The 18,936-nt window shown below is 36.2% G+C and overlaps 1 protein-coding gene across 1 annotated transcript; it reads left to right on the top strand.

The window, feature by feature from the left end:
- Positions 1–13,746: 13,746 nt before the first annotated feature.
- On the top strand, positions 13,747–15,481 carry LOC137813931 (hydroxycinnamoyl-CoA:piscidic acid hydroxycinnamoyltransferase). Its single transcript, XM_068616423.2, has one exon. The coding sequence runs from the start codon at positions 13,892–13,894 to the stop codon at positions 15,272–15,274; it is 1,383 nt and encodes a 460-aa protein (XP_068472524.1). The 5' UTR covers positions 13,747–13,891; the 3' UTR covers positions 15,275–15,481.
- Positions 15,482–18,936: the final 3,455 nt, after the last annotated feature.

Genomic DNA, 18,936 nt, shown 5'->3' on the forward strand with positions numbered 1-18,936 from the left:
GGCGGACCATGCGAAGGCATCCAGGTGGCGCGAAATCACTTCGGCCACCCCTTCCTGTTCTTCTGGGCTGAGCGAACTTCCTAACTTGAAAGTCTTGCCGCCAATCTCCCTTTCTACGGCGTTAGCCGCGGGCTGCTCCCTGCTATCATCTTCGACGGGCGCCGCCTCTTCCACGGGCGCCGCGTCGTCAGGGCCTTCCTCCATAGGCACATCTGCTTCGGGCATCGCCCTCTCCGCTATGGCCTCTTCAGGCGTCGACCCAGCGGGCGTCGCCTCAATCATCGTCGTGTCCGTGCTCGGCGGACGTTCATACACCATGAACACGCCTCTCTTCGTTTTCAGGCTGTTTTCATAGCATTTCCTTGCCTCCTCCTGGTCTGACCTGATGACTATCACCTGGCCATTGAGGTCCGGCAGCTTCATCTTCATGTGGCGTGTGGAGGACACCGCGTTCAGACGGTTTAACGCCGGTCTGCCCAGCAAAATATTGTAGGCGGAGTTGGCGTTTACGACCAGGTACCGGATGCTTTCGGTACGGGAGGCCTCTCCATCTGTGAACGTAGTCCTCAACTCCAGGTACCCCCGGACTTCCACCTGGTTATCCCCGAACCCATACAGGCACCCCGTATAGGGACTCAACAAATCGGGGGACAGCCGTAACTTGTTAAAGGTCGACAGAAACATGACGTCTGCCGAACTTCCTTGGTCGACAAGCACTCTGTGCACCTTCCTTCCGGCTGTGACGACTGAGATGACAACGGGGTCGTTGTCGTGGGGTACCACATCTCGGAGGTCTCTTCTCGTGAACACAATATCCGACTCCCACGGCTCCCCTGAGAGCCTCTCTTCAATCGAATTCACCCCCCTCGCGTATTTCTTCCGCTGGGAGGCGGTGGGTCCCTCGCCGGAAAAACCTCCAGCAATGGTGTGGACCTCGCCAAGCACAGGGACCTCGCCAAGCACAGGCATCTCGTGTGCTGGTTCATCCGCCTGCGGCGGCGACAAGGTGGTAGTCATCGTGGGCTCCGCGACGTAGTCCTTCAAAAACCCAGTCCTCACCAGCTCATCTAGCTGGTAGCCCAATGACAGGCAATTGTCAATGTGGTGCCCGAAAGCCTCGTAGAATTCGCACCAGGAGTCTTTACGGGGCCCTAACACCTTGTCGGTCTTCGCCGGTCGCCTCAGCCTCTCAGCTATGTTAGGCACGGCGATTAAATCCTTCAACTCAACCACGAAGTTGTACCTCGCCGGTCTCGCTCTTTCTCTGGCGGGGCGATCGCCCCCTGCTGGGCCCCGGGGCTGTGGCTTTCTGGCCTCGTAGGGGCGTCTCGCCTCCGGCTTCTTTCTTCCCGTCGTGGTCTCATTGACCCTGACGGGTTGGGCTCGCGCCGGTCCCCTTGGGCGTGAGGGCACGGTGCTAGTGCGCTTCACACATACCTCCCCTTCAGAAGCAATATGCTCTACCGCCCTACGCCGTAGTTCAGCGAAAGTCCTAGGGCGGTTGCGGATGATGGATTCTCCAAAGGGGCCGGGGCACACGCCTTTCACAAATGCGTACACGATCATAGGCTCCTCTGTCGTACCAACCTTCACGACCTGGGCCCCGAAGCGATTGATATACTCCTTCAGGGTCTCCCCCTGATACTGCTTCACGTCAAACAGATCGTAGGAGACCGGCGGCGGGGCCTTGTTGGCTAAGTATTGTTCCCTGAACAATCGCGACAATTGGCGGAAAGATGTGATATGACCCTCTGGGAGGCTAATGAACCAGTCCATAGCCATCCCGGTCAGGGTGCTCATGAAGAGCTTGCACTTGGCAGCATCAGAACCGCCTATCAGGACCATCTGTGTGTGAAATGCAGCAAGGTGCGTCTCTGGGTCCTCCATCCCGGTGAAGATCACCTTGGGTCCCGCGAACGTGTTCGGGATCGCTGCGTCTAGGATCTCCTGCGAGAAAGGAGTGGAAAACTCCCTTGGTGGGGAATGGTTTTCCATCTCGTCATGTCAAGGGCGCCTCCGATCATTTCTCAGGCCCTGGCGCAACTCCTCATTCACACGGTGGAGCTCTTCGTTCCGCTCATGCGAGGCGTCAAGGTCTGCCTGCATGCGTTCCTGTTCCATTTTCGAATCCGCCATGTCCTGCTGCAGCCCCCTCATTATCTCCAGGACCTGCTGCATGGATAGTTCTGCTGGGGCCGCGTGTGCTGTGCTTCGTCTGGTGGGGGCCATTGTCACTCCAACCTCCTTCAACGTTACTGTAACTTGGTAGATTTCCTCGAACTTGTGATGGGACTGATGTTTTATATCGGCCCCACGGTGGGCGCCAAATGTTCCGTCCGGTTGACCAGGACGTCTTCGTGCGCGACCTCAACCGTCAACTAGGGACTCCTTCCCTCTGATTGCCTGTGTATTCCTGCAAAAAAGAGGACAAAGAGGCGCCCTAGCGGCCGTTTGCACTCCGACGCTCAAGTCAGCCAGCAAGAAACACCAAAAACTGTTCACCTCCGTCTCTGAGCACCGCGTATGGCACTCTGAAGGTGGTAAGATATAACTGTGTACTGTGTGTCTGTGTTCTCTCTCTCAGGCAAAAATATTCCCCAGTCCCTTGTTCGTAACTAATCAAGCACGAGCAAGCAACTAGAGAGCTCTGGTAAATTTGCAGAAAGTTCGAACCCTTTTTCCAACATTCTCTACGCTATTTAAACTACCCAAGCATTTAAAGCGCCTTAAAGCGCTTTTAATCACAAATGTAACGCACTCATTAAAGCGCTTAATTAGAAAACGTAGCGCATTTAAGACGTTGAAACGCTCGGGAGCCATTATAGTACCTGAATGCTCGAAAGGGAAACTGTATTGAATGACTTTTAATTACCTGGCACCTGACTAAAGGGTGTTTCTATTCTGGCATGGCTGTCGTACACGTGGAGGGCCTCACGACGCCATGACCCCATCTGGGGGCGTTTCTGCCCATCTGGGGACGTTTCTACGTGTGAGTCCTCCTGCTGGGGAGTGCTACTGCGCTAGGGGTGACTTTTTGGGTGCCAACTCATGCCCCCAATTATCTAGTCACTTACTTTGAGAGCATATCTGCCTTCCTCTCGTATCCTGCACCCGGTTGCCCTGGGCGTGACCTTCCTCTTGGGTCGTATCTGTCCCGAGGGCGTCTCTGGGGCGGCAGGGGTACTTCACGAGTCAGGCTGCCCTACACTGATGCTTTCACTATGGCCTTGAAGCCACCTTTTCCTTCTCTTTATCACTGCCCCGGGTTATCGGACCTGAGGCCTTCCCACGGCGTCGCTCCCTCCATGGTCTTTCCTACCCATGGGTATCGGGGAACCACACCGTGATTGCCTTGCTTTAGCACTGTTTGATCTGGCGAAGCCCTGGTTGGGCGACGCCTTCACTAGGCGACACCTTGCCTTGGCGACGCTTCCTCTTGGCGTCTTTCCACCTAGGCGACGCCTTGCGTTGACTTTGACTCTCCAGCCGTTGACTTTGACCTTGACTTAGTCAACGCCCGGATACGGGACGGTACAATATACATAATTAAATCCAAATAGAAAACAAATTACATGGATCAATTTCTCAATTATGCAATCTTTTTTAAATCCCAACATAAAACAATCACATAGATCTCACATGGATCTACACATCCAGGATATTCAACAAACAGAATAACAGCTAATGCCTTTCGAAAGATTCGTATTAAGTAAGTCCTACCAGAGACTAACACTTGATCTAAAGATTACCATCGAATCCAAGAGAAAGAATCAGGGTAAGTTCAATACAACTCAAGTCGTGCATCTCCTATGTCACAGTGTGCATGAACTCCCCCATCAACTTCTCACCACCTGATATCTTAGTCTATGTGACTTAGATCATCAATGAAGCCCGGAGATCTCTGTTACCACATAGAGGTCAATACTTTATACACACCTAACATCAACCCATACATTATCCCAAATGTATGAATTCAAATCCATATCATTTTCATCACAATGTATCATTCAAAATGCAATCCACAACATTCAAAAGTCTATGTAACATAAAAAAAAACAACACTTAAATACCAAACCATCAAAATCTAATATTTCTACAAGTTTAAATAATATATAAACAAACAATACAATATATAAACACACAACATCCCATCAAGAAAAATTGAATATTGGGACCACGTCCCCTCCACATCTATATCTTCTAGCCTTGGGTGCTATTAAAAATTAAAGTTAGTTTCACTTACCTTAATTGTTTGCTTTCCAAACAACTTCTAAAATTTTATCCCCTAAATCTGGATAAGCTTCAAGGTTTAAGGGCCTAATGCAAGTTATTCAAACCACTACAAGAAAATCATTGATTAGAACTCAATTTTCGAAACAAAAAAATAATTAGTTACTATAGTGACCAAATTAGAGAGCATTTTAGATAATAATTTTTTTTGGTTTCTAAATTAGTTTCTATTATCGTTAAATGATTTCTAAATTGATATCTAATTAGCTACCAAGGTTTTTGCTACCAAATTTAGAATCTAAATAATTGGTAGTTAAAACCTTGATAGATAAATTAGATATAGTTTTTCATAAATTTGATTATAAAAGAAGTGTGTTATTTCATAATAATTTAGTACTTCAAATATTTTTATTTAAATATCATATTGTTTGATTCTTGTAGTTAATGTTTTTTAACTTCATCTCCAACTTATTAATAACTCATTCATTCCAATTTAAATATCCATTTAAATATGATCTAACTCGCTGATGAACTTTTTTTTTCAGAGTGGATTGACTGATGAATAAAAAGAGATTGAAGGGAGAATATAAAAATAATTGACAAATTAAAAATAAGAAGACGAGAGTAACTATATATATAATTTTACTAGCAATAAAATTAAATAAAAAATGAATGATAAAAATATTTGAAAATAAAGTATATTTGAAGCTTAATTAAATACGGAAATAAAGTTAAACTCCAGCAGGTTTCAACCATCTAAAGGCACTTGGTGAAATTAATATAGTCAAAAACCGTGTCAAATTAATCAATAATGATTGCGTCTAAGATGAGAAGAAATGAGGGAGTTTTCAACCATATCAAGCAAGTCATAGTCAGAGTTGTCAGCTGCACAACAATTGCAACTTAGAAAAACCCAATTGCCTTCTCAACATAACATCCCTTAAAAGTCAAAACCAAATTTTCTTTTGATGGAAGGGATATTCATGCGTCACTTTGATTTTTTATTACAATATAATAGTCAATATACCAGCTAACAGACAATAAACAAATATACTAACACTGTTATAAAAAAATAAACAGAACAACATAACACAAGGAAGGAACTAAATTGAAGCTATGGACCATTACCATAGACTAATATATATTAAGAGATACGTGTGAATGTAAATTAGGGAAAATGTGAAAAAAGAAGAAGAAAATTAGGGAATGAATTAAAAGTTCCTTATTAGAGCTTCATTTCATTTGTTTATTTATAAGTTATAATTATTGATAACCGAATGCCCTTCAATTATAAGCTTAGCTATAATTATGAGATTCAATTATAAAGGCTCTAACACTATTCTTGCATAAAAAAATATATAACTTTAACTTAAAAAAAAAAAAACCTTAGAAAACTAGCATAAAAATCTAAATTGGATAAAACTGTATGACTAGGGTATAAGATTAGTTAAAAATGTGAAATTAAAACATTTATATCAAGCAAACTCAATTTGTTACAATGGATAAAAATAATAAAAATAAAGAAAATAAATTATTTTATAAATGATTTATAATAACGCTATAATTATAAGTATAAAATATCACTTAATATACTGTATAACTAAATTAATTGTCTTCCGTATGTCTACAGAAATATATGAATTTTAATTTTAGTAGGCAATCGATTCATTATTTATAGAGACATTCCACATATAGGATCAACGACTTTAAAAGAAATTATGTTGGGGTGACTCTTAAATTAGTGAGAGTTAAATATGTTGTCAAAGTAAGAACTTCTCCTAAATAACACAATGACATGTTTCCTTCAATCAATAAAATACAAACAAGTTCTACTAAATAATTATTTTTTTTCAACAACCTTGGTTTATTCATGTGTATTTGAACATATAGTTTAAGTAATAGTTTTTATTATCTTCTAAATATTCTGGAAACTTAGAATTTTGACATTCTCCACCACCATCAATATGGAAACCATGAATTTGGACATGATATTAAGTTCTTACCATTTTATGAAATTTTTTAAATAATAAAGTAATGAACTAATTAGGTTCACCTAAAGTTTGGATTTTAAATGGTTTCCAAACATCATAATGCATTAATACCGAAGACTTTTATTTAAAATAAAGGGAAATGAAATTTTATAATTTTGCACATGTTGACAACGTAAAGTAGAATTATCATGCTTTAAAAATGAACCAAATAACTTATTTAAGTAGCTAAATAAGATTAAAAAAAAAGGCTAACAATCTAAGTAATTGATTCAATATAAATTAATTTTTTTTTAAATAATTATTATATCAAATAAGATTTTATAAAAATAAATTAGTATCTAAAGTAATTTTTATTTTAATGAAATTTTATAAAATGATTTTTAAATTAATATATAAAATTAGTTATTAATATTTTAATTACTAACTACTTTAAAATTTAAATTAATCTATAATTAAATGATAATTTTAAATTACTAACTACTTTGAATTTTAAACTAATTAATTAAATAAATGATAATATATTTATATTGGTAAAAAAATTATAAATATTTTGCTATATAAAAGTTCTAAAAAAATACAATACTATTTGTACATTGTACAAAGAGAATAAAAAAATAAACATAAATTCTAAAAGTAATAATTTTAAAATATAATTTATAAAATATATCTTGTACATATCACGTTACTTAGAAATTACTTAAAAGTTATTAAAATATATTTTTCTCCCTTAATTTATTGAGATATTTTTTAATAACAAAACCATGACAAAATTTTAAGTTTTAAAGTAGACAATACATATCAGATGTAGTCAAATAATCTCATAATAATGATAATAATTGTACTGGTCAGACCTCAGGTATCAACATTAAAGATCGGCATCAGACGTCGACATCAGTCATCAGTGGTATGGTCGCGGTAATGGGCCACGTAAGCGGGGTTCCAGGAAGGGTATGTGTTGAAACCTAGATATAAGAAGGATCTAATTCACGGGAGAGTCCATGCACGTGGTGTGTATAACACATTCGGGTGCAACACAAGTAAGTATTTCTTGAAGGCGCCCAAGCCCACGAGTGCTAGGGTTTCCAGGGAAAGCTGCATGCATGGCACGTGAAGAATTAGGGCACCTATAGAACGGATGAACCCCGCAGAGCTGGTGCATAAGTTGGTACCCTGACGACCATATCGTTAGACTTTGCACTCTAGAAGAGGAAGGTTTTGCGCCGCTGTTGTGTTAAGATTGCATGACAACACGACATGATGTCTTCCTAGTAACCCTAATTTCACTAGAAGAGAAGTTTTAGTGGGACAAGGAAGTAAACCTAAAAACAACCTATAAAAGGGAGTAGAGATCCTTGGTAAAGGTATGTCGTTTCTAAGACTGAAACTATTTTACTTAGTCATTGTTTCTAGCCTAGTACTGACTTGATCATCGGAGTGCAATCAACAGGTAGGGCCCCCTTTGTTTCAACGGAGTCGCTCTCCAACATCCAAGTGTGAGCACAGAAACCGCCAGGAGAAGGAGGAGTCACCGCCTGCCTCTGAAGTCAACCGAAAAGAACAATAATAATAATAATAATAATAAATAAAACTATTAATACCAAATAAGATTATTTTACTTGTTCTTGTCAGTTGACCTGCTCGCCAGTTGACCCTAGCGACAAGTTCTGGCTCTGTCTATCTCTGCTGGAATCTGTTCTTCCCTTTGTTGTGTTGGAACGCGACTTCGTTGAGACAAAGGGGGCCCTACCTGTTGATTGCACTCCGACAATCAATTCAGTACAGGGCTTAAGAAACAAGAAGTAGTAAGTTTCAGTCTTAGAAACAGCGTACTTTCACCTGTGATTTCAAGTCACTTTTATAGACTACCTCTAGGCTACCTCTTGTAACAACCTTCTCTCACGAGAATCTTATCTCAAGTGAAACATGTTCAATCACTAGCACAAAATGTATAAACAAAGACTATTTATTTAATGCGGTTTTAGGGTTAGCCGTTGTCATTCAAAACGCGGTGGCATTTTTTAAATTAATTTCATTTACGAATGCGGCTATTTAAATAGCCGCATTCTTAAATCAAAACGCATGATTTACTAATGCGGCTATTTAAATAGCCGCATTCTTAAATCAAAGCGCATGATTTACGAATGCGGCTATTTAAATAGCCGCATTCGTAAATCAAAGCGCATGATTTAAGAATGTGACTATTACTAATAGTCGCATTCTTAAATCATTGTTTACCCTAATTTTGAAGCGCACCACTTACGCTTTCATACTTTCTTCCTTTTTGGTGCTTCGTGTTTTCTCTTTGTTTTTGCTCTGATGTTCCTCTCTTCTGCGAGTTTCATTGTGTTCTCATACCAATGTAAGTTCGTTTCGATTCGCTCTCTTTCTTCTTCACCAATGGTTTATAATTTTTTTTCGTTTCACTTGATTTTTTGTTTGTTTTCTTGCATTGGCGAAGGGTTCTCTGACGCTTCATTTTCTCTTTTGTTTATGCTCTCGTGCTTCCTCTCGTTTTCTACGAGCCTTCAATGTCTTCTTTGTGCCATTGTAAGTTCTTTTCGAGTTCTCTTTCTTCTTCACCATTGATTTATATATTTTTTTTTTCGTTTCTCTTATCTATTTGTTTTCTTGTATTGACGAAGGTCACCAGCTTCATTGCCTGCTGTTTGGATTTTTGCTATGCCGTATTTACTCCGTTGTTGTTGCTGCCACCGCTATTGCTGCCTTAGGGTTTAGGGCTTTAATTTTTTTTAAAAAAAAAATTAAATAAGAATGCGGCTATTTACCATAGCCGCATTTATAAATCGTATTTACGAATGCGGCTAAATAGTCGCACTTGTAAATCTTCGATTTAAAAATGCGTGCTGATCAAGTGCGGCTATATAACCGTCCTTGTAAATGTAAAATAGCCGCACTCGTTTAGCTTGTCTGTACTAGTGAATGGGAGAAGAATTTGTTACAATGCGCACAATCTTAGCGCTGCAACTGAACAAAATCTTATCTCCTTGGAGTGCCTAAAATGTTAACATAATAACCACCAGGTATCGACTCCTGTACCAACATAAGGGGTCCAATCTGTTTCACGTAGGCATACATGCCCTTACGTATCATGTATGCAACCTGTTCTATCAAACCCTAACGCTCTTGGGCTTAGGCTTATAAAGAATGTTTTACTTGTACTAGACCTGAATGCGTTAAACGCACCCCTAGGCCCATTAACACTCTTCGCTGACCGACCAGACTTTATACGCGAAGGATTACATTAAGTATATGAATGAGAGTCAATATACACATACCTAGAGCCCACTCATGTGGCCCATCAACTCGACCCGACGACCAAGCTGACATGCTTAACGCAGACGCGGATGTCCAACCACCGAGCACTGAGCTCTACTTGCTCTGGTCCAATTCATTACTTACTTTTCATCATCTTTATCATCTTTTAATCTGATTAAAAAAATCTTACTTTATTATAATTTTATTATCTTTTTATACTTAATATTTTCATTTGTTAAAAATAGAACATGTTGATTTCATGAAATCTGTACCCAAATAAATCATTATGCTTCTGTTTCAGATGAATATGAAAGAAAAATGCGAAAAAAATACAAAATATGAAATAAGTTTTAAGAAAAAACGTTTTGCAATAAAATGGAACGAATGAAAAAATATATACATATTATATTTTTTTTTTTTACATAATCCCTTATGTATATAAATAATAAGAAAATATTTATAACATAATTAATTATATTTACGTATGTTTATATTATTATTTAAAATCGTAACTAATTTTGTTTGTAAATATTTTATTATTATTCAAATTCATATAATGGGTATGGCTTATAAGATAAAAATTAATAACTTTATATTATTAACATTTATGAATATATGTAAGGATCGAGAAAAATAGTCTTAGAGTATAAATGGTACAATTAAAATGGTACCTAAATATTTTATTATTAAAGTGAAAAGACTATATAAATAGAAATTTAGTTATTTAGGTTTCATTTTAGAAGAACCATCATCTATCTAAAAACTCTTTTTCCTTTCCTCTGCTTTCTCTCTAAAATTTCGTCCTCCTCGCTCATCAGATCAACTATCAGAGTCTGCTATTGGACTCCTGGCAGTGAACTCTACAAGATTGATCGATCAAAATCTTAGATAGAGTAAGTTCATTCTTGGCTCATTTTCCTTTGAGTTAGTTTTGATCTGGTTAGATTGCCTTTTAGTTTAAGTTTGCATGTGAGGCTTTTATCTTCAGGATTAGTCTCTGTTAGCTCAGGGTCCTAGTGATATAGTTAGATTTGCGATCAGGACTCTCTGGTGTAGGTTAGGGTATCCTTAAGCTTTTGGTGGGTTTGGAGCACTTAGTGAGCATCTGCTAAAATCCAGGTAAGGGAAGCTAGTTTAAAATTTTCGATAGAACCCCAGGTTAGAAGATTTGAATGTGAGTGTGACGTGGTCACCAATTCCAAATTTTGTTGCAAGATTTCCTGTTTTGAGTAGATTGTAGTTTGATTAAAATTGAAAGTGTTGTGATTGAAAATTGGTTGTTTGATTTAAATGGTTTTGGAATTAGAAATCATATATATGTATAGATGGACATAATAGCTCAATGATTCAATGAGAGTGATTGTATCATGCTGAACATGAACTGTCAATGTAATGTGTAGATTTATAATTTATGAATTGAATGAGATATTGATTTATAATCTAATAGGTATATTAGCTTATGCAGAATTTTCTGTATATTTCGCTCAAGCTAGCAAGTTCTAGCTCAAGCTAAAAATTTTGGGTGCTCTCTGAAGGATTTTAGCTCAAGCTAAAATTTTGGGTGTTCTCTGGAGGATTTTAGCTCAAGCTAAAATTCTGGGTGCTCTCTAGAGGATTTTAGCCAAAGCTAGCGAATTTTAGCTCAAGCTAAAATTCTGGGTGCTCTCTGGTAGATTTTAGCTCAAGCTAGCGAATTCTAGCTCAAGCTAAAATTCTGGTTGCTCTCTGGCGAATTTCTAGCTCAAGCTAGCAATTTCTAGCTCAAGCTAGAGTTAATAATAATAATAAATAAATAAATAGATAAAAATAAAAATAAAAATATTAAACTAATTTTTATTTGATTTTAAAAGATTGATTTATTTATTTTTATATAATTTTTCTTATAAAGTATGTAAACTTTTATTTCATGTATAGTTAATTGAAAATCTCTTTAATTAGATATTTATATGATTAGTGAATGAATTGTTGTGTATTTTGGAAATTTTAAACATTGGTATGATTTGATTGTTTGATGTTGGATATTATGAGGTTCAAAATATGAATTTTAATCAAGACATAGTATTTTTAGGAAAGAAAATATCGTGTTGAGATTGTTATTGGGGTTTATTGATTTGTGAGTGTCTTGTGAATGAGACGATCCTGACTCTACTGATATAATGGAATCATATAGATGAGGTTATTTAGTTAGTGAGAGTCGAAGGAGGTTCATTTGGCTGAGTCTGAGGTTTGAAAGAACTAATCAGAGTAGATCAAATGGATTTACCCTGTCATATGAGATGAATGAGATATTGAGATTGATTATGCGCATGACTGTGTGGATTCACAGTGAGTAGTATGTGCAGGTTTCTGAATGCTAATTTAAATACACGAGTCTTCCGGAAGTAGAGTCAAGTGTCTATGTGTTATGAGTCAGTAGAAGTCTGACATGGAAAAGATGAATATTGAAATTGTTGATAGAAACTTGATGGTTATGTGAAATGCATGAGAAAGGATGGGTTTATGTGGATATTTAAAGTTATATGTATGTTATAAGTTTTAAAAATACTTAGCTTACCCTTTGTTTTGTTTTGTGGTTATTTTTGTTTGATCTATGATGATCGTGTATTTTATACGGGAGCAGATGATGTTACAGGTGATAAAGTTTTTCGGTGAGAAGATGGATGATGGAAAAATGTTTTTTTTTTCTTTTGAATTTTTTTTTTAATTTTATGTAAATGTTTCAAGTCTTATGAAGAGAGAGATATTTTGAAACATTATAATAATGAAATTGTAAATATATTTGTATTATGTTTATATATTTATTCTAATATTTCATACAGATTATGGTTATACAGATTATGGTTATTAGATATGGGAAATATAGGGATGTTACAATATATGCTTATATTACAATAAAAAAATAATTACAATAATTAACTAAAATAAGTTAAATTAATATTTTATTAGTATACATTCATATTATAGAAATAAATAATAAAAATAAAATATTAAAGTAATAAATTAAATTAATTAATTAATTTAAATTTTGATATTTAGTAAATTAATTTATTTTAACATATTTTTTTTTAATTTTGTAATATAATATATTTATTTATTACATTTATAGTATTTTTAAATTAAAATATATTTTAAAAATATTTTTATCTTAAATTATTTTTAAAATTTATTTTCTATATATATATATGTAATCATTTTATTGCTCCAATCAAATTAATTATAAATTTTTCTTTTCAATTTTTTTCATTTAATATAAACAATTTAACCATACACTTTTTTTTTTTATTCTCTCAACTTTATTTCCTTTTAAAGTCCTTTATACAAGCTGATTTTTTTTGTCAGAGAATCTACATCACAAAAATGTTTATGTTAGTTTGTCATTAGCCAAGAGTACAATACATACATGATTAAGCGTAAAATGAATTTGATTTTATTAAATGAAAAATAATTAAAAAGATGAAATTCATTTTTCTTCTTTTTTTCAATTTAAAATACTAACTTCATAAAATTGTTAGAAAAAAAAATATAATGAGATAAAATTCTAATTAAAGTCATACCACAAAATACTAGAAAACATCAACAACGTAGAATTATGCATAAAATTACACTACGATCCAAATAAAATAAAATAAATAAAATCATGAAAGTTATGCTCAGTAGATAAGATAACAAAATATTCCAGATAAAAATATTAAATATTGTAATAAATTAATATAATGATTTCCCTAATTATATAAGGATTAACATTTTTTTTCTTATGATATTTTATTTTAAAAAACCATTTAACTAAAATAAGAAAAAATTCAACGTAAAAAATCATTTAAAATTAGAAAGATCTAAAATTGAAAAACAAAATCCAACAAAAATAATAACACAACTAGTTTGTATCATAACATTTGAGACTTGAAAGAATATTAACACGAAATCAGTTATTTATAACATACTATAGTTGTAAAGTAATTTTAAAAGGTGACAAATAAAGTTAAGTTCTCCTTTTTATAAAGAAAAAGGTGAATAGTTAAGATTATAAAAATGCATATAAATGAAGTATTAAACAATGAAAAATATGTTGGAGACGGAATTGACTATTGAATCTGTCCAAATTTCGTCTTCAAAATTCAATAGATTTGTTTAATTACGTTTAACATTTAAGAAATGGTGTTAAAATCAAAATCAAACATGTGTTTTACCAGCAAAGGAAAACTTAAAAAATCAAAATAAAATAAAAAACATACACTTCAGAACTCTTTATAATAATATAACTCCCACGAGCAGATGATGTCTCTGCTCACGTATATACATGAGACAACACAGCATAACACAAACTTTGAAAGCATCAAAAGGTAATATAAAACAACATTTGTAAACAAAAACAACAAACGAATGAAGCACACAGAATGGTGAGCATTCAATCTCGATACACTGTGTTTCCCTCAGAAAGCACCCCGAACGAAAAACTCTATTCTTTGTGCGAGCAAATCAAGCTTCGCACTCATGCGCCACTCCTTTACGTGTTCAAGCCACACCCTCATCACGATGCATCAAATTTTGTAAACACTCTGAGGCACTCTCTTAGCCAAGCCTTGACAATCTATTACCCAATTGCGGGTAGGTTGAGTTGGATCCAAGGGGGGCGATGGGAGCTCCATTGCAATGCCAAGGGTGCACAAGTCTTGGAAGCCATTTGCAAAGATGTGAATTTGGATGATTTGGGTGATTTTGTGCCTACCCATTTGGTGTCACAGCTCATACCAAGCATCGATTATGATGTTCCCATTGAGGACACGCCCTTGTTGGTTGTGCAGCTTACGAGGTTCCCTTGTGGTGGCGTTACCATTGGGGTGGCTTTGTGTAGAGGGACCATCGACGGAATCGCCACCATGCGGTTCATGAACACGTGGGCCAAGTTGGCTCGGAGGGAGAACGTGGAAAGGACACCATGCCATGATCGAAATGTTTTGAGCTCGTACAAGACTCATTCGGTGTTGCACGATCATTCGGAGTTTCACCCTCCTCCTCCTTGGTTAGGTCCCTTGGGGAAAGACACCAAGGTGGTGGTTGCAATAGTGAAGCTCACGCGTGAACAAGTGAAGAAGCTCAAGCACAAGGGGAATCACGATAGCACGAACACTACTAGTCCTAGTCCTGGTCCTGGTTCACAACCTTATTCAACTTTTGAGGTTATTTCAGGGCACTTGTGGAGGTGTGTGAGTAAAGCACGTTATTCAGGGAAAAGGGAGCAACCTACAAGGTTGAGCACTTTGGTTAATTGTAGGGGCCGAATGAGGCCACCTCTTCCTGAAAATTATACAGGGAATACAGCATTTCCCACAGTGACACCAACATGCTCTTTTGGTGAAATCATGCATAGGCCTTTGAGTTATGCTGTTGGGAACGTTAGGGTGGCACTTGAAAGAATGACGGGGGAGTTTGTGGAGTCTGCACTTGACCACATAGCAAGGGAGAAAGACATGAATATGGTTAGGTACAATTTTCATTACCCTGCCCCAACTGTGCATAAGGGCCCATACAAGGGGAACCCGAATCTTTTTGTTGTGAGTTGGATGAATTTCTCGTTCAAGGATGCGGATTTTGGATGGGGAGAACCCTTGTATTTTGGCCCCGGGTACATGGATTCTGAAGGAAAAGCATTTCTTATGAATGAGGCTAAGGGCGGTGGCATCATTGTGGCCATTTCCTTGGAAGCATCTCACATGGATGCTTTCAAGAAATATTTCTATGGTGATATCGAGGAGGAATCTCTCATTTCCAAGCTGTGACATATTTCAAGGGCCTCCTTATTGGTCCATTTTTCAAACATGGGTAATGACACTGGATAAACAATTGCTCGATTGGGTTAAATAAATTTATTATGGCAGTATCTTTGTCTAGAAATACTTGGTAATTGTTTTTTCTCTTTATACAAAGCTGTATTGGATTTATATCAGATGAACGAAATGCAAAGAGAAATCAGCTGTTTTTTCTAACTGATTTTTGTCTCTTATTCTCTAAATTGGGGTTATGTATTCTTTTTTATTCTATATATTAGCAGTAATTTAAACATTTTGTCCTGCATTCTCTTATTTCTTCTTACACCATTTCTTTTATCAGCAATAATGGATTCTTTTATGGTGATTATCGAAGACGAGTCCCCTATTAATTTTCAAAATGAATACGATATTGCAAATTTGACCCCAGACATTTCCTTTCTTAGAGTCAGTTTTTGTTTTTCCAAATAAGACTTTCCTTAAACAAATCCGTGTTGTCTTAGTTGGTTGGCAAAAAAGCTATTCTGGCACTATCTTTGATACAACATACTCTTCTTTACTCCAAATTGTTATTTATATATTTTTAAAGTCGTGTGCAAATAATAGAATGAAAAGTCATAACTCTTATTCCATCTTTTTATATATTTTATAAGTTTTTTTTTCCTTTTCTGTATGTGATTGTAAATTTATCACTTCTTTATAGCATTGGAGCACGCCATTGAAGATGGCTAACATACTTGAATGTGATTTAAAATTTATATTTAAATATTTTATTAATAATAGTAATAATATTATTATTAACATTATTACTATTATTATTAATATTAATAATAATAAAAATAATAAGAATTATTATAAGAATAATTATAATCATAATATGATAACACAAAAATCTTTAGTTTATTGGTTAAAAGTTCTATATATATATTCATGAGATCTTGGTTTGATCTCTTTTGCAACAACATGTGAGTAGTAATAATAATAATACCTACAAGAAAAAAATGGTTTTAACGGGGTTTAGTTTTATATTATCCAAGGTTAAAACCTTTATTAAGTCATTTACTTAGGGTTGCAATTTCCCTCGCTAAACCATCTCCGAGGAACGTGTTTTCAGGGAAAACCTCCAGAAAAAAATTTCAGAACCCGTGTTAAATACCCTAGGTTTAAGAATCTCCGTAAAATGCCATGGATTTCAAAACCTTTGTTAAATATCATGGATTTTAAAGCCTCCATAAAAGACCACGGGTTTAAGAACCTCCATAAAATACCATGAGTTTCAAATTTCTGTAATATGACTTGCCGTTTGAAATAAATTTCAAACCCTATTTTCCACAATCTCTAACGATCCTCCTAACTTCTCTCTTCCACCATATACACACCGCTCTCTGGCACAGACACAGTGGTCGTCGTCGATAGTCCTTGATAGGTGCATGCTTTCATTCGATTGATTTCTTTGGTGGAGTTTGCAGAAGCTTTCATGGATTGCTCACGGACAAGGCTCTCACATGGAGATCACAGTTGCCTTGGAGGTGCAGAACAAGTATGGAGGTGAGAGGTTTGGCCAGCTCACTTGGAAGATGAAGGTTGAAGACTAAACTTGCCTATCCTAGAGAGGAAGTAGACAAGAGTGACAAATTGGCACAAAAATTTGGCAGCAATTTCACTCTATGATTAATCTTGATTTTTACATGAGGTAGGCTCCTCCTTTTATAGTAATGGAGGACCGGTCAAATGAAATGTAAATGCAAGGGAAATAGCTTTGGAATGTCCACCAAATGCATCTTGGCACATGGAGCACATGAAACATATTTAACATGTGTTTGAAAAGCTTTTAGCACATGTTTCATATGGTTCATGTGGAGGTAGTCGTGCAACACATTTATCACATGGAGCATGTGTTAATTGTGTACTCTTCTACCTTGTTCCAATCGGCCTAGGTGAATTTAGAGGTTTTAGAAACTCTAAATTAGCCTAGGTTGATTTTATGTGCCAAAACTAAATTCCAAGAAAACTTACAGTAATTTCCTATTCTAATTTTGACAGAAAATAAATTCTACTCTATATTAAGCTTCATGGCCTTTGAACAAATAGAGGAACCTTTCTCTGCTATCAGTAGCAGTGTGCCAATTCTATTGAATTCTTCTAGCCATAACTCTTGTAGTTAGCCCGAATCTTCTATGTTTTGGGCTTGAGCTTGTATTTGGGCTTGGGCTTGGGCCTCTACCATCATCCCCTCCCTTTTGAAAAGGATTTTTCCTCAAATCCAATGCATCTTCTTCTTCTTCTTATTTACTTCTTGCAAAAGGTATAATAATATTGAAAGTATGATGAACTCCATATTCTTTAGGCAAATCAAGAATGTATGCATTGTTGTTGATTCTTTTGAGAACTTGGAAAGGTCCAAACCCAGTCACCTTTCTCAAAAACTATCTCTCTCTTCCCCTTATTGCTATGTTTGACATATTTCTCAGTTTGTAGTTGTATTTGAGTTTTAATTCTCTCACGCAATTTCTTAACAAATTCGGCTTTTGTTATTCCTTCCTTATGCACAAATTCTTGTGGATTAGGAAGAGGTAACAAGTCCAAAGGAAAAAGAGGAATAAACCCATATATAACTCCAAATGGAGAAATATTGGTAGTTTTATGGACTACCCTATTGTCTGCAAATTCAATATGAGGAAGGTACTCATCCCAAGATCTATGGTTACCCTTCATAACTGCCTGCAACATAGTTGAAAGAGATCTATTTACTACATCGGTTTGTCCATCTATTTGATGATGACAAGAAGTTGAAAACTTTTGTTTAGTTCCAAGCCTTTCCCAGAGAGTTCTCTAAAAATGAATTATAAATTTTGGATCTCTATTAGACACTATGCTCTTGGGTAGACCATGAAGTCTGACCATTTCTCTAAAGAAGAGCCTAGAGATATTGTTTGCATCATCTATCTTGTGGCATGGTATAAAATGTGCCATTTTACTAAACCTATCTACAACCACAAAGATAGAATCAAAACCCCGTTGCAGTCCTAGGAAGTCCCAAAATAAAGTCCATGCTAATGTCTTCCCACGGAGCATTTGCAACAGGAAAAGGAGTATAAAGTCCATGAGGCATTACTTTAGACTCGACTTTTAAACATGATATACATCTAAAGCAATATCTCTGAACATCTTTTCTCATGTGTGGCCAAAATAATTTTCCTTTTAAAAGCTCTAGAGTTTTATCAACTTTAAAATGGCCCATGAGTCCTCCTTCGTGTGTTTCTTTTACAAGGAGCTTTCTATGTATTTCTTGAGGTATACAAAGTTTTCCTTCTTTAAAAAGATACCCCTCAGACACATAAAGTCCTCCTTGGGCTCTATGTTCACATTGAGCAAAAGTGGATGCAAAATCTTTATCTTCTTTATACAACTCAGTTATGTTTTGAAATCCAAGAATTTGGGCGCCAAGTTTTGAAAAAAGGGCATGTCTTCTAGATAAAGCATCGACCACGATATTAGTACTGCCCTTCTTGTATTTGATAACATAAGGAAATTGTTCAAGAAATTCCATCCATTTTGCATGGTGTTTATTCAACTTATGTTGACCCTTAAGATACTTTAAAGACTCATGATCACTATGAATGACAAACTTCTTAGAGACTAGATAGCGCTCCCAAGTCTTCAATGCCCTCACA

Source organism: Phaseolus vulgaris, chromosome 1 (genome assembly GCF_051622355.1).
Source record: "Phaseolus vulgaris cultivar YP4 chromosome 1, ASM5162235v1, whole genome shotgun sequence".
Lineage (NCBI taxonomy): Eukaryota > Viridiplantae > Streptophyta > Magnoliopsida > Fabales > Fabaceae > Phaseolus > Phaseolus vulgaris.